Source organism: Podarcis gaigeae, assembly GCF_964106915.1.
Source record: "Podarcis gaigeae genome assembly, chromosome: 10".
Taxonomy (NCBI): domain Eukaryota; kingdom Metazoa; phylum Chordata; class Lepidosauria; order Squamata; family Lacertidae; genus Podarcis; species Podarcis gaigeae.
The window spans coordinates 18,109,850-18,137,175 of record NC_139686.1 but is presented as its reverse complement, the minus strand read 5'-3'; the positions used below and the strand labels follow the sequence as shown (position 1 = coordinate 18,137,175).

Sequence of the window (27,326 nt, the reverse complement as noted above, 5' to 3'; positions counted from 1 at the left end):
ATCCAGCAGAGAGCTCCTGCTTGCATAATTTAGACAGGCAACCCCCTACAACAAGGCTTTCACTATAAATAAATTCAGATTTACTTGTTTGTTTGTTTCAGCCATTGGGCACAGGAACAAAAAAGTACATATTTAGGATTTGAACAGCAAAATGTTAAAACCAGGACACGGCATGATGGATGATAAATAAAATCAAACTCAGTAGACTAAAAAAATAGGGTCTTAAGGAAATAATAGATTGATGCCAAATGAAAATAATTAACTTGTCAAACCAGGTCAACCTGAATAACTATAGATAATGTGTATTCAGAAATGTATTTGCATGATCTGGCCAAAGCAAGATCACTACTTCTGAATCATTCAGAATTTGCTAAGATCTTGTTCCAATTTTAGTATATGTGCTGCCGAAGCGAGCACTTGCTAAGATCTTGTTAAGGAAGGTTGGGACAACCCCTAGTGGAGCATAGGGTGTCTGTGCACACCATACAATCAACTTATTTATTTGGTACACTTACACTTAACCCTTCCTCTAAGACACTCATTCAGTGAGATAGATTTCATAAATTACCGTATTTTCTGTTCTATAAGACTCACTTTTTGTCTCCTAAAAAGGGGAAATGTGTGTGCGTCTTATGGAGCGAATGCAGGCTGCACAGCTATCCCAGAAGCCAGGAACAGCAAGAGGGATCGCTGCTTTTGCTGCGCAGTGATCCCTCTTGCTGTTCTGGCTTCTGGGATTCAGAATATTTTTTTTCTTATTTTCCTCCTCCAAAAACTAGGTGCGATTTATGGTCTAGTGCGTCTTATGGAGCGAAAAATACGGTACCACATATACAATTTAAAGTGTACTTTAAAATTCTTACCTTGTTTATTTTCTTTACATCTATGTGAGGATTTAAAAATTGAAGTTGACAGCCGTCAAGAAATCAAGAGGTGCTTGCATTTGAATTCAGATGTCCTTGTGCAAAATCCAGAATCCGTATGATTGGAAGCAGAAAAATAGTGAGTAAATTGCACTAGTCAAAACACCATAAAGCAAACACTTAAAGCCCTTAAGCCTGCTTTCAGAATGTATATTTGAATTGTAAATATACTGACATAAATGACATTAAAATCAGAGATGCTGCTTTAATACTTCACTGACATTTCAGTGCCATCCTCATAGTTTAATGCATACACAGCCTCACAGGAAATGCAACGGATACTAAATGTGAGAACCAAGACATTAAGCAAATAAACTTTCCCAGATCATGCCTGTCAACCCAAGCAGCAAATCCCGTCATCTGAAATTAGATTAATTTCATGCCACCAGACTTCCCAGTTTTGAAAACCTGACAACCAACTTCCTTGGCAAGCGTAGAGATGTGTTGGGCCCAAGACTGCAGATGGGGTCCAATTCCAAGAGAAACAGACAAGGGTTAGATGGGCAGAAGACTGGCTGTAAGCAAGGCAATCTGCTTTGCAACTCAGTGTAGCAAGTTGCTCAGGTGGAGGTGTTAGCTTGGAAGGAAAGGTTTTATAGTGGATGGTGTGACTCCACTGGCTTGAGAAGTCAGCTGAAGAACGGAAGAGATTCAACAAGCTATATATAGAGGAGTGGGATATTATGGGAGCCTGCAGGTCACTCGACTTTCTGGCTTTGCTGTAGCAGGTCCCAGAACCTCAGAAGCAGCTTCTGGCTGGATCAAAGCACCCCTTAGTTCCTTCCTTGTGACAAATTACTGGCATTACACCTCTTTGTAAGGTATCATCCCCATCATATTCAAAATTACTCTGGCCAAATCACCCAAGACCCAGCCAAGGTCCTTGCCTTCATAGAATCATAGCGTTGGAAGGGACCATTAGGGTCATTTAGTCCAACCCCCTGAAATACTTGGTCCAACATGGGGCTCAAACCCACAACCCTGAGATTAAAAATCTCATGCTGTATCAATGTCCTTCAGAGTCTTGCTTCACTACCTCTCCATTTTTGTAACCCCCAAAATGCCTAGGACTTTGCCAGTTCCATGACCCTCAGCCATCCAAGGTCTCCTGCTGCTTCAAACTATTCTGCTTTTTCTCCCTTTCTTGCCCCTTATGCCTGAAGCTGTATTCTAGAAACCTGTTGTGATGCTAATGGTCTTACATGACAAAATCAGGTGCATAATCCTGTTTGACAGATCTAAACTAAAAAGGCCACACTTCACCTCACCTTTTCATGCAATTCTAGTGCCTTGCACTAAATTACAGAACATCTTGTGCATTGTGCTGTACTTAAAATCTAACACATTTTTTAGGAAAGTTAGATTCAAACTTGCTGTACGAGTTAATCTGGTCTGTGACCGTTTAATAAAATTTGATTTGATTTGATTTGAGATTCAAACTTGAAAACCATAAAACCGTAAGGTTTTCAATTCCAGAATCTTTTAGCCTCTGTGATAATAAGATGAATCCAACACATAATCTGTGTAAATACATTTTATTTTCTTTACAAATGGGTAATTGAAACTACTGTCCATCTTCTGATTGATCAACACAGTGGAAATGAAACTATTCATTCATTCACATTGCTAGTTTTAACAAAATGCTTAAAAGTAATGCAGTCATCCCGAAGAAAAGCACACAGAAGTTATCACAGTCTAATGAAGGCCTATATCTACATCAAAGGGGGGAAACAGCTAGAAAGAAAAGACTCTATAAAGAGTTATAATGTAATCATCTACTCCTTGCTATGAATGTTCTGGTCACAAAATAGAAAAATATTTGCTTACAAAATGAGGTTTTGTTTTTTGTTTTTTAAAAAGAGGAAAACCGCCTCTTTCCTACATAGTAGTCTGCATGCAGAGAACATGGGGTGTGTTGCAGGGAACAAGAAAGGGAATGGAATGCAGAATTCTATCAAATTCTTGGCATAGACAAGTCGTTTTGCAGCGGCTGACTCTTGATTGCAGACCCTTCCTGCGTTATCTTTTTCACACAACTCTGGCATGTAAGGGGAAATTGTAACATGAGAAACCAGTCTCCTGCGGGCAAGTGACATTCCTTCCAAAGGATAATGACAGCCTCTGTTGTGGTTTTTCTTTTGGGGGGGGGGGGTCAGTAGAACTGGAGGTGGTATGGATATCCACGGCATACGCATTCACTTCTTTGCCATCAAACAGGTTTAAAAACAAAACAAAATACCAACGTACAGATTGTGTGAACAGAGATAGTAGAGGGATGGATGTCCAAATCACTGGCAATGATGACCACAATGTTATTTTTAGCTCTTTGAAAAGCTATCTGCTTTCCCTAGCCACAGCTTTCACAATAGCTTCAAAGTTTTCTACTATAGTCCAAGCCTGCCACCTGGTGGCCGCCAGCAAGTACCATCCTTTGTAAACAATGTAGAGTAGTAACTTCCACCTATGGTAACTAATTATTCCAGCAAAGTTCCTAGGCAACTAATCTCTAATATTCTTCTTTTAAAAAACACAAAAAACAGATGTATTATTGAAGAGAAAATATACATCTTTATACATGCTGGTATCCAGCCTACATAAGAAAAACACTATAAAGGTATCTTAAGTCTGTTGTCATACTGTGACATCACCCTACCCTCTGGAAGGCACTATCCGTTCCCACCCACTCATTCCTCAGCAGAGCACAGACTTGCCAGCGAGCATCATTTAAAGCTATGCAGAAAGCCCCAAACCCCTTGTTTTGTTTGACGGTTATTTTAAAAAGTCAAGTTCAGGATATGAGATGCATTTTAATTTTTAAAAAACCGAAGTTTCACATGGGTTTTCTCAGTGCTGCTTTTCTCACGCTGACAAGGTACGCATCATAGATGATGTTTAGGAAGTTGTCGTCATTCTGAAGGGGGAAAGGCATATACTTTGTTAATAATATGAATTTTAAAACCACAGAGAAATTAAAACTCCACATTTTTTGGTCTTGAGCATGCCACCCACTGTCATCCTAATTATTCTCTTGAGTTTTTGCTGAGGCTAAAATGTTCTAAGCAACTTGGAGCAAAGGCAGGATAAAACTAATTCTACAGTCAGTGGTAGCTCTAAGCAGGATCCTCACTGCTGGCTGTCAGAATGAACAACATTTGGGCACAGATCAGCAACTCCCAATTGACTGCAGTGCATAGGGAGCTGATTTGTTGCATCTAACCTGTTTCAGACCTTGTGAGAAACTAGAGCTGCTGTCAATGGTCTGGGCTGTAGCTACTGACAAGACAGCTGCAAACCGGGGGCTGTTTTTTTTCAGGGCACACAGATGCCTAATTGTAGACTTACAATATGGTAAGTCTTATTTTCATAATAACCAAACTGGACCATCAGCCAACTTAGCAAAATGGAGAAGTAACCTGGGTCACAAAACAAAATACTCAGTTGAGGATTATCTACACAACAATGCTGTATGCTTACTGGTGACAGACAATTCATTCCAACTCTCCGCTCGCTCTCATCTCCTAGGGTGACAGATGCAAATAGTTTTTAAGAGAGGACAAGGACAGAAGAGAAATGTAATGGACGCTTTACCTGGATCAGATGTAGTAACGTTTCCTGTAGTTGTAGCTTTGTCAGTGAGCTGCTGTTTGTAACAGCTGCTTCTGGGTTCTGCACAGACAGGCTGTTAGTGGAACTAGAAACAGCTTCTTGGTTCACGACGGGCAGCCATCCACCTTCACTTGGCTTTGGCGGTGCTGGGGCAGACTGACTGAACACCATCGGGGACATCAGTAGTGAAGGAGCTACAGTAGCAGGAATTCGCTGCGGTGAGATGACCTGCTCATCACACACAAGGACATCACATTAAATTACACGTCAACCACAGCTATACAAAGGAATTTGAGGTGGCATTAAAAAACTATCTGGCAAGCAGCTTACTGCCTTTCTGGAAGGTGAACTCAACCCTGCTGGAGCTGGCAGTCATCCTAGCAAGGCAGAAAAATATTCCTGGGTTGAGGGTGATAGGGTCACTTCCAATTTGATGTGCCACCAAGCATAGAGCTGAGGTGGCTCTTGCAGTCCAGAGAACCTGGATAGCCATTGTGAATGGCTCTGGGAATGGACCCAGAGCCAAAGAAACCACCCGAATGGAGAAAGGCTGCTTCTTGGAGACCAAATCATTCAGACATAGGTTAGATGTAAGAGGGTGGGCAGCTAGAATTCAGAACAGCCTGAACAGTTTCAACCAGAAGGGCCAAAATACGGTAGATCCAGTGTTGCAGACCCATGTGTCAGAACTGGATTGTTGCTGCAGCCTGACAGAAAAATTATGCCAGTTGTGGCTTCTGTTGTCACAGCAGTGATATGACCTGCCAGCCCTAAATGGCCAAAAAGCTATGCTTGGGGTATGTATGTATGTATGTGGCAAAATTTCCCATGCAGATCTGAAATTGGCCAACTAATTATTTGGGTGGAGGGCAGCCCTTTAAGTCAGGAGGCTTATCAGGTTCTGCCTGAAAAAAGACCCCTTATTTATTTGTATACAGATACGCTGTCTCCCCCTCCCCCCGATGGTATTCAAGGCAGCTTACAGATAAAAACAAGAACTGCACAAAATAGAAAATTCAATCATCAAAACACAATGAAACATTGATAGAATTAAAATTATTAACATATCTGAAATCTGTTTAAAACATACCAATAATTACCGTATTTTTTGCACCACAACACTCACTTTTTTCCTCCTAGAAAGTAAGGGGAAATGTCTGTGCGTGTTATGGAGGGAATGCCTACGGGTCGCGGGGGGGATCTGCTGCAGTCGTGAGCAGAGGATCCATGGTTCCCCTTCCTTCCCTCCTCCGTGGCTCGCTTTGAAACAGCAAAGCGGGAGAAGAGCCACTGAGTGGGGAGGAGAGAGGGACGGAGAGCCTGCTTCTTTAAAGGAGAGGAGAGGAGCCTCTTACATGAGTGTAAGCGGCTCCTGTCCGGTTGGTTCCTTTAAAGCAAGCAGGCTCTCTGTCCCTCTCTCCTCCCTACTCAGCTAGCTAAATAGCAGCAAAGTTTTTCAGCTCGCTAAGCCGGGGATGAGCGGGGAGGTGGGAAAAAAGCAGAGCCTGCTTGCTTTAAAGGAGCAAAGCGGGAGAGGAGAGGAGCCTTCTCCCCTTATACCCCTCTTCTTCATTATTAGCAGCATCCTTCTCCACCCACCCCACGCGTGCTCCTTGTCCCTTGAGTGCTTTTCCTTCCCTCCCCACTTAAAACGTGATTACAAAGCACAGATCCACATGGATCCTCAGGATTTTTGCATTGGGCTACTCCAAACTCACTGTCAGATCACGTCTGTGGCCACAGCATGAACCACAAAAAGCATCCATCCATTGTTTCGTTTAGAATTTTTTTTTTTCTTGCTTTCCTCCTCTAAAAACTACGTGCGTGTTATGGTCAGGTGCGTGTTATAGAGCGAAAAATATGGTACAATAAAAACAGCATGGCACCAGCCCTTTAATTAAAATTTGTAACCAAATTCACCCTCCCTACCCTGATGTTTCTCTTCTAATGATTCCATGAGGTTTTTATTTGTTTATACAAGACATTATCTGCTCATGTAAAGCCAAGTGAGGCTTTAAGCAGGGACTGCGCTACAAATTGGTGAAAGGCTGCTGCACTAATGCCTTCAGTTGCTTGAGTTCAAGATTCCAACATTAAAGCTAAATTAAATAGATGCTGGCAGACAGGAAGAGACGAGTTGCTGAATCTCGTCTTTGCTAAGCAGGGTGATTAATTAGAAACCATTAATTCATTTTATCTAATGGCTGGGAGAGCTATAGATCACCTGTAGTTATACATTTTGGCAGCCCCATACATTATGAACAAGCAGCCTGTTTTGAAGAGCAGATTGCATATTGCTCCACATTACCATGGTCAGCAAGGTTTAAGGCTTCCGTCTCTAAGGCGGAGTCTAATCCCACACACGTGTATAGCAGATTTGCAGGCTTCTGTTGACAATGGCCATGCTTTTAAAGGAAAGTACCGTATTTTTCACCCTATAGGACACACTTCTATGGAGCGAATACAGGCTTCCGCTGAAGCTTGGAGAGCGAGAGGGGTCGGTGTGCACCGAACCCTCTCGCTCTCCAGGCTTCAGGAAGCTATCAGCAAGCCTGGGGAGCCCGCGGGAGTTCCCACAGGGCTCCCTAGGCTGCGGATAGCAGCCTGCCACCCGGCGTGCAGGACGCCCTGAAGCAGAGCGCCCCGCGCGTCAGGCAGACATCCGCAGCGTGGGGAGCCCTGCGGGAGTTCTCCCCAGCGCCAGCCCCACAAGCTCGGGGGACAGCGGGGAGGCGCAGCGCCGCCATCCCCCTGTTCCCCAACCTGGTTTGCAGGCTGGCGCTGGGGAGAAGCGCCCCCCACAAGCTCGGGGGACAGCGGGGAGGCGGAGCGCCGCCATACTGCTGTTCCCCGACCTGGTTTGGTTTCACCGACCTGGTTTTGGGGGGGGGGAATAAAGGAAATTCACCCCCTTTATTTCCCCCCCAAAAAACTAGGTGCGTCCTATGGGACGGAGTGTCCTATAGGACGAAAAATACAGTAATACTTGTATGCAGCTTAAATAACTGGATAAGCCTCTCTTCTCTGCCCCAAGGCAGATATTTCAGAATGTTATTTTTAAGGAATTCCTTCAAGGTCTAGGCATTAATTATGCTTGAAGAGACTAACAGACACAGAATGAAACACTTTATTATAACAACTTGGGCTGGAGGCAGGTAATAATTTTAAAGAAACTGGAAATAGCATACATGCATAACCCAGATGTAATGTTCCTGTTCCCAAAAAAATTAGACAGCCTTCCCCAGCAAAGGGGACTTCCTTGTTTGTTAAATGGGCTTTCCTATGATGTCTGATGCCGGAAACTGTGGTTTAAGTACTCCTTGTAGACCAGGCTCAAATTTGTGATGTTCTCCCCACAGGAATTTGATTGACCACTGTGAGGAACAGGATGCTGGACCAAATAGGGCTTTTCTTATATTCTTACAACTAAGGAAATATCTGCAGCTGGGCATGATAGGAAGACGGTGTGCTTCAGCCCATCCTTATTTCTACTCCAACAAACCATATTTATTGGTAATTGGGAAGGTCACATTTGAATACAGCCATAGGTTTTGATTAAAAGGACCCCTTGTCTGCATGGAAAGCACTCTTTCCCCCCACAAGTGGAGGTGTTGTTTGACTTCCCTGACCCACAGGAGTCACTGGGCATAAGTGGCTGCAACAAGAAAAGGGAGGAAAGCCCCATTGCACAGACAAAACTCCAATGGTTCTTTGGGCCCAAACCATAGTCCTGCTGTCTGACTCTAAACTGGTTTTTTATCAGAGCATGCCACAAGCAGGAATTCTACCTTTAAACCACCTACTTTCAAGACCTTCCCCCAATTTTCTGCCCTTTCCTCTTATTTTGGTTGCACCTCTTACCTCTTTACAATTAATGCAGCTTTGGGAATGCCTTCCTATCAACTTTTTTTTGGTGAAAAATCATTTTCTCTGTGCATAGTGGAGACGGACTGCCTAGGTATGCTCTTTGAGCAGCTCAGACTTGATCAAGATTGTGTTTTCTTTGGGTTGATTCAAGTACCACTGTGTTCTGCTTTTCCTAATTGCTTTCGTAACAAGTATTTCCCCTCCACTGAACCTTATACTGCAGATTACAGCTTTGAAGCCAGATGGAGATGCATCACAAGCCAAATCGAAATGAGACCAATAATATGCCGAGTCCACTGCTGAGGAAGTACAAACTGCAGATTCCGGTTACTGAAGGAACTTATGGCGAATCCTTTAAATACACATTTGTTCAGTCCCACCACCAATATTCAAGATGTTGTCTAGGTGGCAAGCTGCACCCAGCAGACCCTATAAAACTTGGTCCACTTGAAAGACAGTGGGAGCAGATGAAACGCCAAAAAGCAATTCTAGGGAACAGACTTTTGGGTGCGTTTATTGTCAGGTTCTGCTTTGATTCGCTTTGCCTGAGCATCTGCATGTGTGACTGTGCCAATACTATTTGACTGAAATGTCTGTCCTTAGTTATGGTGACAAATAAGTCTTCAGCTGGCAGCAATACACTATAGTACGGATTAGCAGCAATGCTCATCTGGAAGTCTTTACAAACTTAAATATTTCTGTAGAATAGACACAGGTGATACTGCCAAAGTCTGAAGCAAGAACTTCCTCATTTAGAACTTTTAGGCCAAACTTCTCTGAAGTTTGAGCTTGCTTGCTATTGGCTCAGCATACCAGCAGCAGCCCATTCTACCACTGTAGCTGTAGCCTTCATTAAGCAGCTTTTTTATGGGCATTGAACCCTGACAAAGCTTCTGTACTTTTATAGTTCTATAGTAGAATGTGGCAAAGGGACAAAACCTAACATATAAGCTATATAAGGAGACCTGGAAAATGGCATCCTAAGAAATGGCACCCAGGAAACATGGCAACCACAATGCAAGCTGGCAGTTAGGTTAGTGCCTGAGGAAAGCTGTCTTTGCATGTGAAAAAGTTATGGCTGGCAAGCAGCGGCACACAGGAAAAAGCTTTAAAAACCAGGTTTCAAGCTTCAAGGGAGCACTTAGGCCTGGGACAAAAGAACTAGCAACTGGGGGTAGTGTTCATGCCGGTGAAGAAATCTGCTGACATATGTTGTGAAAGGATGGCATAATGAAATTGGCTGTCCGGGGTAATTTTAAAAATTAATCTCTGTTCCTGCTGCTGTCTCCATCAAAACTGATGGCTTTTCAATGAAAATGTGAGCCCCTGGGAAATCTGAACTCCTGGTCCATTTGTGTTTGACACCCGTTTTTAAATTTCAAACCCTTAACACAACCACAAAATAAAGACCTGAGCAAGGCCTATGGAGACAGCCACAGGCTCAGAACTTAGTTATACCCTTTATACTATAGAGCCAATTAAATTTGCTGCAGTTGGCAAGACATGCTTTCTTTTCCCAATAAACTGGTGTCACTGGGGGCAGGTTTAGCCTCCACCAAGTAGTTTCCCAAGGATATTGCTTTATTTTCTCCTGTGTAAGTGAATGGCCCCTATCGACACCTGTAAGAAAACATTAAGAGCTGCACTATGGGATACTGTATTGGTGGAAATAAAACCTGTTTCCCAACCCTGGGCAACCCAGCCCAGAAAGTACCTCCCCTGCAATGCACAGACAATCTCTCAGTTCCATCACAATATACTGTGCAATAAAACATTATCTTCCTATGGATAGACTTTGCTGTACACATTCTGAATAACATCAGCAAGCTGATTAAAGTATCACATCATGAAGCCATTATCAAATTCTATCCCAAATGGTTGTTTTTCCATTTCATTTTAGTCCAAATGTCATAAGCATCATTCTCAGACACAGGGTCAATGAATCATCAAATTCCAACTTTTCTTGTTTTGACACCTCCTGCACTTTCACACTTTCTATTAGTTCAAATTATAGAGCCTAACAATAAGCTTAATTTCCAGTTTTATTTAATAGTGTGCTTGGCTGCAGTCTATGGAGGAGAGGCTGGAGGAAATGGCAGACTGCACAACAAAAGCAGCAGCCAAAAGCCAACCCCCCACAGCTGCACAGATCCCATTTGCCCAAGTGAGGGATTTCCAAGGATTATTAAAGGGATCATTTAACTTTGGAAGTGGTGGGAGTGATTTGTATTATAATTTAGAAATGCCTTTTCTTGGATGCAGCTTGACAACAGCAAAATATGCTAGTATATCTGGAAAACCCTTTATAAACAAATCAAGAAATCAAGTGCTGAAGGTCAATGGGAAAGCAAAACTATATTCCATAGGGACACAGCTATGGAAACCTAGATTCACTTGGGATCAGTAGTATCAGTGGATGTGCAGGCAAGGGATCTTTAGCCTAGTTGCCCATCCCAGCTGTATTCCTCCTTACCACCCTTTGTGATTAGGCTTCACTCAAATGTTGGCATAAGGAGAAATAGCTAACATGCAGTTGGGTGGAGTCCCAGGTAGCATTGATGCAAAGATGGAAATTACCTGTGACCCAATATCTATGTGCAATTTGTCCAATTTCTGCTTTTCTTCCATCATAGTTTGGAAGCGAAGATTGCAGAAACTGAGTGAATTATTTATCCATTCCTGCAAGTTTGCACCTAGTTCATGTCTTACTTCCTATACATGGTGGTAAGCACATATCCCAAGAATAAGGCTCACATTCTACCCTATTCACGAATGTCTGAAATGACTCTAACAATCAAGCCATGGAAGCCTTCTTGGACGTTCGGCATCCAAAAATAGTTTGCAAACTGGAACAGTCACTTTGCAATGTTTGGGAGCCAAAATGTTCGAGAACTAAGCTGTTCAAAAACCAAGGTACGACTGTACTAGCTATGGTTTAACAATGCAGAGGACATTCAGGTACAAAATGTCCACTAGCCCCCCTTGAAAAGGCATGCCCCACTTCAAGGACTTTTGAACCTGGGGATGAGGATGACTTGACATGAGGTTCACCCACAAAGGTAAAAGGTTTTTGATTTGTTGGGACATTTACTGGTGAATGGAAGCTGCACACAAAAAAACACTTGGGATTTTTCAAATCTACATGCTTGAAAAAACTCAAGCTAAGCCCAAAGGGTTGTTAAAATGAACTAAGGAGCAGTGTTTGGACACCACTAGTATGGACCATGAAGTAGCCTACAGTTCCCCAATGCTAGAACTGAGAGGTGTACTTTTGGTTTTTGAATGTTGAAAGTAGAAGAACAAGCAGCCTGTTGATCCAAGGTTCTCGGACTCTAGGCTCTATCAAATCTATTGCTGGTTTACCTGAAAAAGAGGAGGCTGCTTTTCTGTGTTTGAAGCTTTGTCCATCCAGGAATCCAGAGGTTTTAGGGTGGTGCTGCTCTGAGTAACCACGGGAAACTTGGCTGCCAAGGTTGGCCGACTGGATACATGCAACTGCTGCTCATGTTGAACTATCTGAAGTTTCTTTAATAACTCTTGTGGTGAAATTACTCCAGAATTTCCAGATTGGTTCCCAGAGAGAGGATGGGACTGTCCGGGAAGCTTGGATTGTTCTTTACCAAGGGCTGGAGGCCCCAAAGTCTGACCTGGGAGAGAGCCATTGAAATACATGAGATGAGGCTGTGTCACATTCTTTACCTGGGCTCCTGAGGAGACAGCAGGAGCCCTGCTGAAGACTGATGCAGCAGAACTCACTGGTCCTACATTGCTGAGCTCCATTTTTGTCATTTGCCCTGACTGGCTTTGGAGCTGTTGCAGCAGGCTACGTGTGCTGGCGGCATCTTGGACTGGATGAGATGTCCGAATGCCATGAGAAGCCACAGGCTGGAAGAGTCCCGTGAAAACCTCCCCTACCGAAGGGATGCTGCCGTTCTCACACATCCGGTTCTCAGGGAGTTCGGAGACTGGGTGAAGCTCTGCTCCACGCACCATAAGTTTCTGAATGGCCGGGCACAGCTGCTTCTCTGCTGTGGGCGAGTGTCTTCCAGGTTCCTCATAGGACAGAGAGCGCACCACCCCTTGCCTCAGAGGAAAGTTTTCTTGGTGAAGTTTTTGTGACTGCTCTGAGGTATCTTGGTATTTGTTAGACTTTTCCTGCTTTCCAAAGAGCGTTGTGAGAGATAAGTGTTGTGGTTCAGGGTCTATGTTCTGGTGGGGGAGCGGGGAGGAGAAAAGAAAGCCAGTTTAATTCAGAAAAATAAAGGCAAAATAAAGGTTTGGCTAGCAGCATCAAAGGAAGAGAGAGAACAGCAGATGCCACTGTACGTTCTCCGAAAGCTGAACAAATGGCTTTTCTACAAACAATTGGTAAGATCACAGACGTTCTGTTTGTGGCAGAAGCATGAGTTTGGAACCAGTTGGTGGGAAGATGGTTGGTGAGGACAGTTATAAGGAGAGAAGTGGTGGACAGGGGACAGCTCCTCCTATACAGTGGTGCCCCGCAAGACGAATGCCTCGCAAGACGAAAAACTCGCTAGACGAAAGAGTTTTCCGTTTTGGAGGTGCTTCGCAAAACGAATTTCCTATGGGCTTGCTTCGCAAGATGAAAATGTCTTGCGAGTTCCTGCGGGCCCCCCCCCCTTTTTCTAAGCCGCTAAGGCACTTATCCGCTAAGCCGCTAAAAGCCGCTAATAGCGCTAATCCACTAATCCGTCAATGGGCTTGCTTCGCAAGACGAAAAAACAGCTAGACGAAGAGACTCGCAGAACGGATTCTTTTCGTCTTGCGAGGCACCACTGTATGCTGCTTCTTCAGCACACACCACACTTTCCTGACGCTGCCTCACAGCTTGCTCCAGTAAGTGTTGGGTCTCTCCCTCCTTCCTTTCATCATTACTCAGCAGCAGAACCTCTTCACCTCCAGTGAACTGTCTCGCAAACTACCATTTATTTTATTTACTGTATGATTCTTTATCTGAGTGTAGCAAAGGGTGTAAAATTACACAGCACTGCACAAAAGGTCACAATACAGTGGCACCTCGGTTTCCAAACGTCTCCATTGATGAACGTTTGGGTTTCGAACACCGTAAACCCGGAAGTAAATGCTTCCATTTTCGAACATGACTTGGAAGTCAAACGGCTTCTACTGAGTGTATATGTTATTTTTCTCTATTAAATTTGCAGACCGCCCTTTACCCCTCAGATTTCGAAAGTTTCAGGACTCAAACGCTCTTCCAGAACGGATTACGTTCGAAAACCGAGGTACCACTGTATAGCAGAGCTTATCTACCTGTTTGCTGACTGTATGTACTAAATTATTATTAACAACTCACACCTGGTATATGAAGCTTCATTTCAACAGTTTTCTTGCATCTTTATGTGGGTGGAGGAAATGGGTTGAATTTCGTTTTGTTTAATTTACTTTTTATTTCTATGGCTAGAATCATTTTGGTCCAATTTCGCATCTTAGCTTTACAAAGCAATATACCTAGAGTACAGCCTGAAGATATATGAGGTCACCACCTTACTGAAGCTAAGCAGGTCTGGGTCTGTTCAGTGCTTGGATGGGTGACTCTTGGCAGCCATATGCACAATGCATGGAGTTCCACGGCAGAAGAAAGATGGGACATAAATGTAAGAAATTAAATTTAAACAAAAGTGTTCATACTCTGGATTTCTTAACAGTTAACTGATCTGGCTCAGTAATCAAGAGCACACACCCTTGTTTAAGAATGTAAGGTGCTTTGGTAGGGATCAGACCAAGATCAAACTTTTCCAATATTTGTTAAAAGAATCCTACAAATCAAGAGGCAAGAGGTGGCCTGCTGATGGAGCACAGTCTTCCTTCTACCTATCTCTGAAATATTGCACACAAACAGCGTTGTGTGTTGTTTCCTGATTAAGGGCATAAAATTGGACAGCACAGATCTGTCAGCTTTGAACACGATGTGTGATTATGAGCTGTATCTTAGTCCTCCCAGCCCAGTGTTCATGAATATCGTACACTTTGTAATGGGCTATAAAATATCATTCCTATGTAAACAGAATTGCATTACAAAATTCCATTAAAATTGCATCCATTGTAAGAAGAATTGAAAGGTTTTAAGAATCAAAGGGGTACTATGAAAGGCAAGCATAACTCCTAATGCCAACACAGGGAAAAAGCAATCAATAGAAGCCTACAGGTGCTCTTATTAATGCTTTGGATTCAAAGTCTGTAAATCATAGACAGTCACTACTGAAGGAGTTTTAAGAGCAGCAACAGAAATTGAGCCCCTCTCAAAATACTAAAGGGGGAAAAAGAGGGCAGCATCAAACACAAAGGTGGGGGGGGGAGAGAAAATATAATTTTATTAAATGATAAAATGCCCTTATAAACTAGAGAAATGCTTGATGCATATCAGTTCTTCACTAAACTGCATTGGGCATTTTGTTGTCTTATAAGATGAGTATGTTTTTCAGGGGCACTGAAGGAACAACAACATCCAAACAAACAAACAATAATACAAATTGTTATATAACATAATCACCATGCCCCTGAAATATATGCATTATGTTACATAGCCTCGTTCTCAAGGGGCTTTCTGTCCTAAATTTCAAATGGAATACTACCAGACTGCTGAGGGTAACTAAGCCACTGACTGAAGTGGTGGTGGTAAAGTTTTGTTTGTATTTAGAAAAGAACACCCACTTTAACAGTAAGCCCTTTCCTCACCCCAAAATTAATTGATTTCACCTGTCCCCCAAAGTTGTTGATGTTCCCTCTTTCTTTAGGGGTTGAATAGTCCTGTGCAGGGGGTGAGGTGATATTTGGCCTAGCATGGCCAAGGGCTGCCCACGCCTCTCTGTTCAGCCATTCCAAAAATACAACTTTTGCTTTAAGAATGCTGTTTATTTTGTAGTAATTGTTTTCTGAAAGCTGTGTGCTTTACTGATGCATACAGTCAAATATATTTGAGCCCTCATCCAGACTTAGTTAAAAATGAGTTCCAAAAAGCAGTGTGACTACCTGTGGTAAAGATACACACCACCACACCAGGGTAATGAAATTGTGGATCATGGCTGGGTTGAGAGCAAAACTGGATGCGATGTCAGAGGTTCACCCAGCAAGGTAATCTTTTTTTATTGCACAGAAAGGCTCCTAACACAGACTCATAAGCCTTCTAAACTAAGAAGCTTAGGGTTAAGAAAGTAAATACAATAGCATACCTGGACTTGTTGAGGAATACACTGGTGCTGAGTTTCACTAGGCTTCACTGGGATTGGTTTGATCAAGTTGGGGTTGTCATATATAGCAGAAGAACTGGTTATCTGTTTTGGCTCTGAGCACATTTTACACTGCAACACACAAACAAAAATAATGCTACATTAATTCTTTTTATAGAAAGCAATTTTCATTTTCAATCTCTCCCTCACTGTGAAAAAAATACAGTACAGTTAAACTTGAGAAGAGAAAACAGAACTGACAAATTGACAAATGTCCATGAGGATCAAGGGTACCTGAAGGAAAGACAATTGGATTTTCTTGGAACATGAGCCACATGCAATATAAGTGCTGGAAATATCCATACGAGGGATTTTATACAGATCATCTTCCATTCTAATCGTCTCTTCACTCTGCTCTTAACCTATATTTCATGCAGACTAAAGGCTAGACTTAGATTTAAAAGGGTAAAAGACATTAGAAAAACAAAACAAAAACAGCAGTGGCTTCAGGTTATCCAGATAGCACATGACATTTGATATAACAGTGGATTTTTGTCCCTGACAAGGCTCTTGAGACATCAAACATATTCAAAATCATAATAAAAGAAATGTAACACAATAAAATAGTAGAATAGCAAAGGGGGGGGGGACCCCAGAATCATACCCACCAGTAAAATTCAACAGAATAAAACATAGTTAAAAACCAGCTACAGTAGACTGGGCAAATTAAAAACAACCACTTGGCCCACAAAAGAAATTACGCTGGCACTGGCAAACTTCTCAGTTCCATCAGGATCTGGTATGGCTGGGCAACCTCAGGCGGTAGAGGATTAGGAGAAAGAAGAAGGGGGGGGGCTTGTGGGTTGGTGCCCAGGAATGGAAGATGGAGGTCCTCTCCTTGTGACTCCAGATGTAGCACTGGGGCGGGGGAGAGATGTGCTGGCTCTCTTCATTGCGCCTGCTGCAGAGTCCCACTGGGGAATGAGAAGGACCCTGACCAGCCAGGGGGAGGGGCTGAGCAGGAGGACTCAGTGGGGAAGATGGAGTCAGAAGGGCAAGACACAGTCTTATCACAGAGAAGAGGGCACCACCTCTGTAGGTGGGATCAGACACACCCGCCCAGGCTAAGCACATATCTGAATGCAGTATCAGGAGGTGAGAGTGTATTTAGAGTGATCTCACCCCGCCTCATATTTAAAAGCTAGGCAAGAGTGGTGTGACAACCGTAGGACATCTTTGTTGCTTCTGTTCACTTTTGCATCTCTTGCCTTCCACATGTACTTTGGAATCATGACTTCTGGACTAATTGCCTGCTGCTGAGCCTGCACCATTATTAGTATGAATAGCTATCTTTTCTTTGGAAGCTGCTTTAGACCATCGGTCCATCTAGCTCACAATTGTGTGCATTGACTAGCAGCAGCTGTACAGGATTTCGAATGGAAGACATTGACACCAGCAAGGAAGGGAGTGTATCTAGCTTCAGGTTAGACTGGTGGATACTATTTATTAATTTGAATTATAAATACTTTATACTTTCATTTGCTGTTCTACTAACATCACTAGAGAATGTGAAGTGATAAAAAGCACAAGCTAAATAATAATACAAAAGTTTAAAAAATGAAAAGCAGTTATCACAACTGGAACAAGCAGCAGCAGCAATAATCAGTACAACAGCAATTGAGAAAACCAGTAATGGACTTCATGTTTCTTTGCTTAGTGATTATCCCAAACTGCAGTGTAAAGATGGTCTATGCGGGACACAAAAGCTGATTCCATCACATGGAATTCAGTCACAAAATGATAAAATGTAAAATAGCTATTTTGAGAAGCGTGGTGGTCCTGATGTGCAGTGGCTTTTGATGCAAATAAAACTGTAAAATGTGTCACCTTTGCTTAGCCTAATGTACATGATCTCCAGCTTTGAGAGGACAGCTATTCCTATATCTCAAAGGGCTTCTGAACATAAAATTCTCTATGATAGATTATTTTCTTAGGAACCAATTATGATAAAGAAATAGAGGGATGGGTGGAATAAGAAGCAGACATGGACTGACTCATCCTTCAAACAAATGTTTTCTAAAAAAGAGAGAAAAAATGAAACCACTTCAGTATGAGTGTAGTCTTCTACACAATCTTTTCTACTGTACATTAAAGGGGGGGGGGGGACGACAATTAAGTACCAATCATTGTTCCTTCGGAGGGAATGTGACCCTATCTGGAACAAGTACTTGCCTATCTTCTGAACATGGGAGCTACCCAACCAAAGAGACTCTGCCTTCTCAAGATTCAAACACAGCTCATTGGCCCTCATCAGCCCACCACTGCATTCAGACACCCGATCCAGACCTTTCACAGCCTCTCAATTCAGATGTTATGGGGAAATGGAGCTACGTATCATCAGTGTACCGATGACATCTTGCCCACAAACCCCTACTGACTGCCCCCAGTGGCTTTGTATAAATGCTAATAGCACAGGGCCCTGCAGGACCCCACAGCACAAGTCCCAGGGGGCCAGGGAGTATTCATCCAGTGCTACACTCAGAACGCAGCCATGAAGGTAAGGACAGAACCATCATAATATGGTGCCTCCAATACTAATTCCTCTGAGTCAGTCCAGCAGGATACTGTGGGCAATAGTGTCAAAAGCCACCAAGAGATTGAGCAGAAGTAACACAGTAGTGTTCCCCATCTCTTTCACAATGAAGGTCATCCATCAGAGCAACTAAAGCTGATTCAGTTCCAAAACCGAGTCTGAACCCAGACAGTAGTGCATCTAGATAAATCTAGTCTCATCCAAGAATACTTGCAGGTATTGTTTTATACAGGATAGGCCTCACCTTGGTATATTCATCTTTGGCTTTGTTGAGCATCCGTAGGATATCCACTTCTTTGCTGTCACCCAAATTCAGGCTTACTGGGGAAATTCCAGTGCCAGCCCCCTGCTGTGCTTTCAGTTGTTCTTGCTGAGTTAAACTGGAAATGAAGGGTGAAGTTAAAAATGAGGGAGAAAATGGAGTTCAATTCCAACTGCTTCAAATCATTTAGCAGACATTAAGAATGGTTCCAAGGTTGTTGTTTTGAAGGAGAAGGGCTATCTCATAAGGTTTGCCTGGGTTGATAATGTAATTTCTCAAATTTTGTGCACACTGGGCCATAAAAGACTTAAATATCCCTAACACAGTCACAGATCGTCTGGCCGGGAAGTACATTAAACCACAGCTCATTTTATGATTGCTGGTGATGGTAGGGTGGCGAATATACATAAACAAGTCTTTAACTGCTAGTAAATGACCAATTTCCTGCCCCAGCTGTTTTATAATTACTGCAAACTGCTGATAATTCTAACACACAGTCACTTGGCTGAACTGCAGTGCAGTTTTAACTAGATGAAATGCTGCTATTATAACCCACTAAACATGGTTTACAATCATACAAATCCTCACAAACTAGTCTTTTACTGAAGAAAATTAGCAGTCTGAGAGACATTTAATCACCAAAAACTGCAGGGAGAGCTGATTAGCCACAGTTATCTTTCAATAACGTACAGTTGTTTGAGATGACAGCTTGCTTCTCCTGAAATCTTGTATAAATTCTTTCTTGCTCCTGATATTAACCATTGTGGTGTTGTTCACCATGACAAAGGCACCACTGCCACACAGGGATTGTCAATATATGGCACTCCACTCTCTTTCCTCAGATGCTTTTATGGGCTACAAGTCACCTTTGTCAGTCTCCCGTTCTAGGCTGAGGCTCCCAGAGGCTTTCTGATCAGGCATGGAAGCAGTTAAGGACAGGCACCAAACGGTCAAGATCGCGGATATTTCACTGTGGGCTGAATACAACATGTGACAACAGATATCCGAGTCACTGATGACAGAGCGCTTAATGTGTTGCTTCTTCCAGCATTGCAGCAAGAGATTTATGTAAAATCCACCTTCATAGAGGTCAGTGATCCAGGAGCCCACAACTCTTATCCTCAAGAGTCTTTGGACTCTACTTTTGATTGGATATTTGATGGGTATTCTATGTTAACAGAAAGGAGGGGGAAAGATCTGTAAATAATGGGGCCCCAAACGCCACCAAAAGCAAGGAGCAACAAAACCTGTTTTATTGTCTTATTGGCCTTTAAGGTGACACAGGATTGTTTCTTTTTTTTTGCTATAGCCAATCAAACAGACCTATTCCTCTGGATCATGTATTGGTCATGGCTCAATATGCTTCCACTCCCCGCACAGGCTACACACTATGCTAGCTATGCTAATATTTGTTTTAGATGACTGTTGCCATATCAACCTCTTATGGATCAATAACTGCTTAAGAAAAGGAAACAGAAATTTTAAACAGTTTAAAATAAGGAGACAAATTATCAATAAACTACCCAAAGGTTCTGTACTGGGAATGCTACCTTTTATTCATAAACGTTCTTAAGTCAGGGGTAAGCAATGAGATAGCCAAGTTTGTTATCTGGGCTGTGAAATGCAAAAGCAAATTGAAGAGATCCAGAAGAATCTAGCTCCAAACCGAGTGAATGATAAGAAAGCTTCACACAGCATTTAATGTATGCAAGGGCTAAGTGATGCACACTGGGGCAAAACAGAACTACTTTGTACATATGGAGGTGGGATCTGAATTGACTGCAACTAACCCAAGAAACAGAACTTGAGGTTGTGGTAGGCAGTTCACTGAAACTGTCAACTTTCTGCGCAGTGGAAGTGAAAAAGACAAGTCAATATTGGGAATGGAAAATAAAACTACCAATATTAAAGGTAAAGGTACCCCTGCCCGTATGGGCCAGTCTTGACAGACTCTGGGGTTGTGCGCCCATCTCACTCAAGAGGCCGGGGGCCAGCGCTGTCCGGAGACACTTCCGGGTCACGTGGCCAGCGTGACATCGCTGCTCTGGCGAGCCAGAGCTGCACACGGAAACGCCGTTTACCTTCCCGCTGGTAAGCGGTCCCTATTTATCTACTTGCACCCGGAGGTGCTTTCGAACTGCTAGGTTGGCAGGCGCTGGGACCGAGCAGCGGGAGTGCACCCCGTCGCAGGGATTCGAACCGCCGACCTTTCGATCGGCAAGTCCTAGGCGCTGAGGCTTTAACCCACAGCGCCACCTGCGTCCCAATTTTACAATATTTTACAATTACAAATATTACAATGACTTTTATATAGATCTACTGTGTGACGACATTTGGAACATTAGGTGCAGTATATCTCAAAAATTGTATCACAGCACTAGAAAAAGTTCAGAAATTTCCCCATGAGGGAAGCATTTGCACACTTCTGATGCGGTGGGGTGGGGAATACAACTAAGGGGAGATATTAGAGATTTTTAATATAATTACTCTGCTCCTTTCAATTGCTACACAAGAGGGATACATGCCTATTTCTTTTTTTCAAAAAGACTATAGCTGCAATTAAATTGTGTTAGGGAAATGTTAACTAAATTTGTGATCTGTGCATACTTCTGTAATGTCTAATAAGCAGTAATGTGTAGCTTATAGTTTTGTATTGTACTTCACTGTGAATGTGAGTCAGGATAGGATAAAACGGTAGGTGATTGTTTTTAGAAGTATTTAAATATTTTTAGAAGTTTAATTGTATTAGTATTGATATGTTTTGCTGCCCTCTGGCTCCTCTGGAGGAAACTTTGGGTTAAAAATCTAAATAATAATGCTGAGAAAGAGGAGCTCTGACTTTCCTAGAGTGAAACATCTTCTCTCTTTCTCTACAGCAGATGGATTCTTTTGTACATCCATTTCCAGGTCTTGTAGAATTTCCTTATCAATGCCTAGCAGGAGAAGTAAATCTGTAGATTGTTTCATAGCAATCGCACTGTAATGTAACTGGGCAAAAACAAAGATTGGCTGTCCCAGGCAAATTTAACTCACCTGATAAATCCTCTAAGCTGCAGGCATCTGGTTAGAGTTAGAATTTAGATGATAAATTGAGTATATCTATACCAGATTCTACACTAGACTCCACCCATATATCTTTAGAAAGTTACAGCCCAAACATCATATGTATGACCAATTGCAAGAGCATGGCATTAGATACAAAGTGAGTGTAAAAGTAACATGGGAACCAGAATAACTGGAATGCCTCTGCAAGTGGCCTAGCTACCATTACCACACAGATGGCTACAGGATTACCAAAGAGAGAGAGGGAAGGGCCTTACCTCAGTGGTACAGTATTTGTTTTGTATGTAGAACACCCCAGGTTTGATCCCTGGTATCTCCAGGTAGGACTGGGAGAGACCCTGTCTGACACCCTAAAGAACCCTAACCCTGGAGGACCTCTGACCTCAGCAATCCAGAAAGGATCCCTCAAACCGGTACCTACCTACCTGGTGGAATTTCATCATTCAGGGCACTTAGAAAGAGATGCTATCCATCAGTGTTTGGATATTATAAAACTAATATATTAAAAATATTAAGACCTGATCTCTATATACTATAGTAAGCACATTTATAACATTTATTGAATGTGTATGGTCCTTGGCTTAATTGTATAATCCAGGTTTTATTGAAGGCACTAACCTGTTTCAGCAGGTTAATCTTACAAACAGTCCTACTTCAAAGAAGTAGGGAATAAAGTTGCATATTTTTCCATATACCAGGGCAAGTGAGATCAAGAGGAATAGACTATACAAAATAAATTGCAAAGCATAAAAATAAATTACAATTTACAGACATTTGCCTGTGATTTATTTCCTCCTCAGTCTTTATCAAATAAGAGCTTTCCTCCCAATGAAGTAAACTTTTATTGAATTCCAAAATGCGTTAGTTCAAATTAAAATATGCTTCACAGTGCAATCTTATGTAGTTTTATTCAGAAGTAAGTCCCATTGATTTCAATAAGACTTACTGCTATTTAAGTGTGCACAGTACTGCAGCGTCAGTTGACTTTTCTGCTTTAATGAGCCCATTTATGCTGTTAATATAAAGGGGGTTAATCTTAAACAGCTTCAATATAATGAACAATGCTATAACATGCAAATGATCACAAATAAAATCCTCAAAGGGCTTCCTTGACCACCAGCACTTACTTTTTCATGAGCTCTGCAATTCTTTGGCATTCTTCCTTATCATAAAACCAAATTCCATAAATGGACACTGTAAACGCACATCAAACACAAACAATGAACAACACATTACAATGCTATCCAGCACCCTCTGGCTTTGTAAAGGTTTCAAAAATATTTTGTAAGCCTTAAACAGTTGCATTTTACCTTCCCCCTGTTGCTATATGATGCACATATTTGGCTGCTCCCCATACCTTCCAGTTTCTGTTCTGGCTCTGTACTAATGCACCAGGTCCTTCCAACTTCTACTTGTGCAACAGTGTCCACAGCCCCATCCATGAGGTCTGCATTTATTTATTTTTATTAACGTTTGAAAACGTTACATTTGGACCTTTGGCTGCTGGAAACTAGCCCCAATGCCTTGAATGAACGGGTAACTTTCACCCATCTACATGGAATGGAAATGGGGATACTTTCTGGAGTGCTTTCAGAGTGATCAGATTATGTGGTCATGAATAGTTGGGGAATGTTGATAGAGAGAACAAAGTATATGCAATGTTATAAACCTGTTATTGGAGTAAAAGACAGTCTCCCCTTCTATCATCACTTTGGTAAACTGGAAATCCTGGAATAACTGAAAATTGATGTCTGCTAAGAGATTTGTTCTGAACATTTGGGGGTAAATAATCACTATAAATAGCAGCAATGTTTAAAAGACTGCACCCACTTTTACAGAACATTTTCTATCAATGTCCCAGATTTTTGTTTTACTTGTCTAAATAAAGCATTTAACACAATAGATTGTAGTGGGTCCAGGACGCCTGTATACATAATTCAGGAGGTGTTGTCGGTTTTACATTGTGACAATATGTCCACATTTTATACAGAAAAAGGAAATTAAATATTGAAGCACAAGCCAACAAGCCCCACCCCAGAAGTGTTTAACAGAAAAATCTATTGAAGGTGATAATGAGAGCTATTTTAGGTCCCAAATTAAGGAGTGATATATGCACTTATTTTCATGCTGAATGTGAAAACAGCATTTGTCCTCAGACCATCTGAATACAGAACGTGATGTCACACCTTCTGCAATGCAATTTTAAGTGCACTCAATAGTTAAAGTTAGGTTTTTGAACATCAAGTGCCTAAGCACATTAACTTGAAGGTTACTTCACTGGAACTCAATTCCAATTAGGTGACTGTGCTATATGTTTGCTATGAAGTAAATTGGCATGGAGTTCAGTTGCACTGAGTTACAGCAGCATCTTCCTGCCCAAACAAGGAATAATTCCACCCCCACTGATGGTGGAAACACACCTGCAGGCACATAGATTACCATAATATATTTCCCTACAATTCTTGCATGGTCTCCACTATTTGTAATTTGCCCTCATGAGATCAAAACCAGATACAACCACATCAATGCACTATTCAATCTCCAAAGGTGTAATTTTTATCTTAGTTTCAGCACCCAGGGGCTAATTTATAAAGCAAAGTAACCTCAGGAGGAATTACAGGGAAATATTATTAAATACACTCGCTCTAATTCTCAAAGGAGACTATAGCTTTGCAGTAAATCATATGCTGTACATATGAGACCCTAACTGAAATCTACCACCTCAAATTAAGCGTACATCCAGACAAGATCAATTGGTCATTTGCTGTCATGGTGCTCCTTTGGGAGTTCTCAATTTGAACTTTCTCCTCCTGGGAATTGCAGATTTGGGTTTCATATATTCTTTACTTGCCTATATTAAATGCTGAATTTGTGCAAATGCATTCAAACACATCCCAATAAACTTAAGCTTGTTTGCCAAGTCAGAGATGTTATTTTAGGGCTAGCATTATTTAATTACCTAAAGATTGTTTTAATTTGCATTTCATATTTACATCACAATTTTTTATTCTATTTACATCATCATATTTAATCACCATAAATGTTTCCTGTGACATTTTTTAATTCAACAAGCAACAAAGAGAATGTTTCCTACTTTCCCCCAGCTAAGCATTCTTTATTTTCTCTTGCTGTGTATAGCCAACATGTTTTTCCAAAAAGAGACTTGCTGACAAATGAGAGTGCAGCTTGAGAAATGAGTTTTCAGTAATGAAAGGATGCAATTTCGCCTTTGAACAAGACAGTGAATAAGGTTAGGGTTCAATCTCCTATTTTGAAAGACTGCGCTGCAGCTTGTGTCATGTGACCCAAGACCCGGTAACTGAGTACTGTCACGTGCAATTGGTCCTTTCTTGTTACAAACTGAACAGCTTGTGCTTACTGTCTTGCCTTCCATGGTTTATGAAGAGCCTTAGCTGCACATGCTGTTCAATGGATTAGGGCAAAATACACTGTTTAATGTCAAGGCTCTCCCCTGAAGTCAATGGGATTAATGTGCAAGTGAGCAGTCTGAAGACTACAGACAAGAACAATTCCTCTTAACCTGTGAAATACACCAACAGTGTATTGCTTCTCTCTTTTTTAGTGTATACCTTCACTACTTAACATCGCTTCATTTTAGGGTCATTTCTAACATAATGTTTTGAATTTGCGAAATGGCTTTTTAAAAGCATTGCCTGAGTGCTTAAGCAGAAATTGTACATGGGGCTGAAGTATTTTCTGTATCAGTCTGTCAATGCGATTCTAAATTTCTGCGCCATTCCTGTTCTTCAGAAAAATTACTTGGATGATTAATCGCTTCAAAATGGTAATCTGTTCACAAATCACTTAATTGCAAACTATTCCAATGCAGCTTTTCTTATGCTACACTTTGACTATTATATGAACAGACTCAGGGATGCCGGGGGGGGGGGGGAGCCCCGCCGTGCATAACCGATCAGATGATGTGGCACACCATACCATTTGAATGGCAATTCCCATCAAATTTGGGGGGGAGCCAGCCTCCTCAAATTTTATTTTATGGGGGAGGGCCCCCCGAAGGGACCTTGGTCCCTAGGAATTGGCTCCTATGAACAGACCTACAAAGAATCCACTTCACACAACTGTTCAACAATATTCTCAATTCTTTATTAGTCCTCTTTATGCTCAGCAATAAATTCTAACTAAAAACTGCAAGAATGCTAGTATAACAAAGAGGCCTAGAGCTTGAGCTGGAATTCAGGAAGTCACTGGTTCAAATCTCACCTCAGAAATGAATTTACTACGCAGTCTTTGGAAAGCCACCATATCTCAGCCTCAGCTACTCACCCTACATTCGTAATATGGGAACAATACTGAGTCCTGAAGAATCACAACGGGATAGCACAAACAGATGAACACAATAAAAATGTGGTTGTGGGGTCCAAAATAGTGCAAGGGAACGACTTCAGTGAAAGGATCCCAATGCACTTTGAGCAAAAGCTCTCCCCAGGGAAATATTTTAATATTCCTACACAACTGGATAGTTGTTTTTTTAAAAAATGCACTCTGTTAAGCCTGAACTTTTTCAACAACAGTTTAAAACCATAAAAAGCATGAATTGATTTATTTTTATCATAACATAAAGTGTCAAATGCAAAATGCCTTAAGGTACACAGAACTAGAAAAATCAACATGAGAAGTCTCTTCACTTGAAAATATAAATGTGATGGATATCACATTTGATGAACTGGTACTCCAGATGACCTGCAAAGGGCAAAGGACTGGAGCAGAATGCATTCCTAACAGTGTCAGACTCAAGTCCCGAGAAAGCAATAGCAGTTTGTCCAGACCAGCAAGAAAACCCATCTTGGAAGCTGTAAAAGAAGCCAGAGAATATCATCTTATTTGCTGGACTCCTGACCTATTGTCTAAGGCAGAGAGTCTCCCTGCAATTCTCCCTTTGACTAGAGTGCAGTAGTGTTGCATAGGCCAAATATGCCTGCCATCTTCTTATGGCACCAGTTCTCAATTCCTCTCTTATTTAAATAGATCAGAAAAGAATACATTTTGAACTGCTTGCTCTTTATTTTCCTTCACGGAGTGTTAAGTTCACCAGTGCAGCACACGTCACTTCTATTTCACATTAGGACTCCCATATGACACCACACTTATGCATGTTTATTGAATCTGGTGGTACCTGCACACGTGTTATATGGGCAAGAGTTGTTACATACTTAAATATCACAATCCAAAAATGATTGCCTAAACCAGATGCCTCAAAACAAATTAAATCCATCTCTTGTGACAAGTTATGGATTGGATTAGATTTATTACCAAGAGTGCAAATCTCTCTTTAGCTCAAGAAATCTGTGGTTAACTTCTGCTTGGAAGAAAAGGGATTTATAATCCTATAATGGTGTTTAAGTTCCCTTAACAGTGCGCTGGCTGCTTTCATAAAAAAAATAAAAATGGCTCAAATGCCACAGGATTGCAGGCTCAGAAATGCAAAGTAGCACTTTAAATGAATGCAATACAGATAGGAGCGAGTGGGGTTTTCAACGGTATCTTGAGCACAGTGTGACCCAGTAAGGAATGCGTGTTTACAATAGGGCAGTCTCCTGGCTGGGACAGACTACTAACCACATGCATAGTATCCGAATATAAAGTTAAGGCAACACCATCACTTAAAGCATGCTGCCCCTGAATGATTTACAATCCCAGACACAAAAACAAGCTTATTCACTCATCAGTCTGTGGAGCCATTTGCAATCTCAGATTAATTTCACTGGAAAGGTTGCATACTTATGGTGTAAACTACATTCCTTTCCTTTTAAGGAGATGTTATCCGG

At 41.8% G+C, this 27,326-nt stretch overlaps 2 protein-coding genes across 5 annotated transcripts in view; one reads left to right on the top strand and one right to left on the bottom strand.

Moving 5' to 3' along the window:
* Positions 1-27,326, top strand: part of LOC310826186 (tigger transposable element-derived protein 1-like) — a 1,677,490-nt gene that overhangs the window by 7,826 nt on the left and 1,642,338 nt on the right. The window lies entirely within an intron of this gene.
* DCP1B (decapping mRNA 1B) overlaps positions 2,443-27,326 on the bottom strand; it is a 37,808-nt gene continuing 12,924 nt past the window's right edge. For all 4 annotated transcript variants that reach the window (XM_083700315.1, XM_083700314.1, XM_083700316.1 and 1 more), the window contains 6 exons: positions 22,647-22,713; positions 18,439-18,574; positions 15,605-15,733; positions 11,760-12,605; positions 4,512-4,757; positions 2,443-3,834 (listed from right to left, as the gene is read on the bottom strand). In XM_083700315.1, coding sequence (XP_083556441.1) covers positions 3,754-3,834; positions 4,512-4,757; positions 11,760-12,605; positions 15,605-15,733; positions 18,439-18,574; positions 22,647-22,713 — 1,505 coding nt within the window. In that variant the 3' untranslated portion in view covers positions 2,443-3,753. The remainder of the gene's footprint in view (positions 3,835-4,511; positions 4,758-11,759; positions 12,606-15,604; positions 15,734-18,438; positions 18,575-22,646; positions 22,714-27,326) is intronic.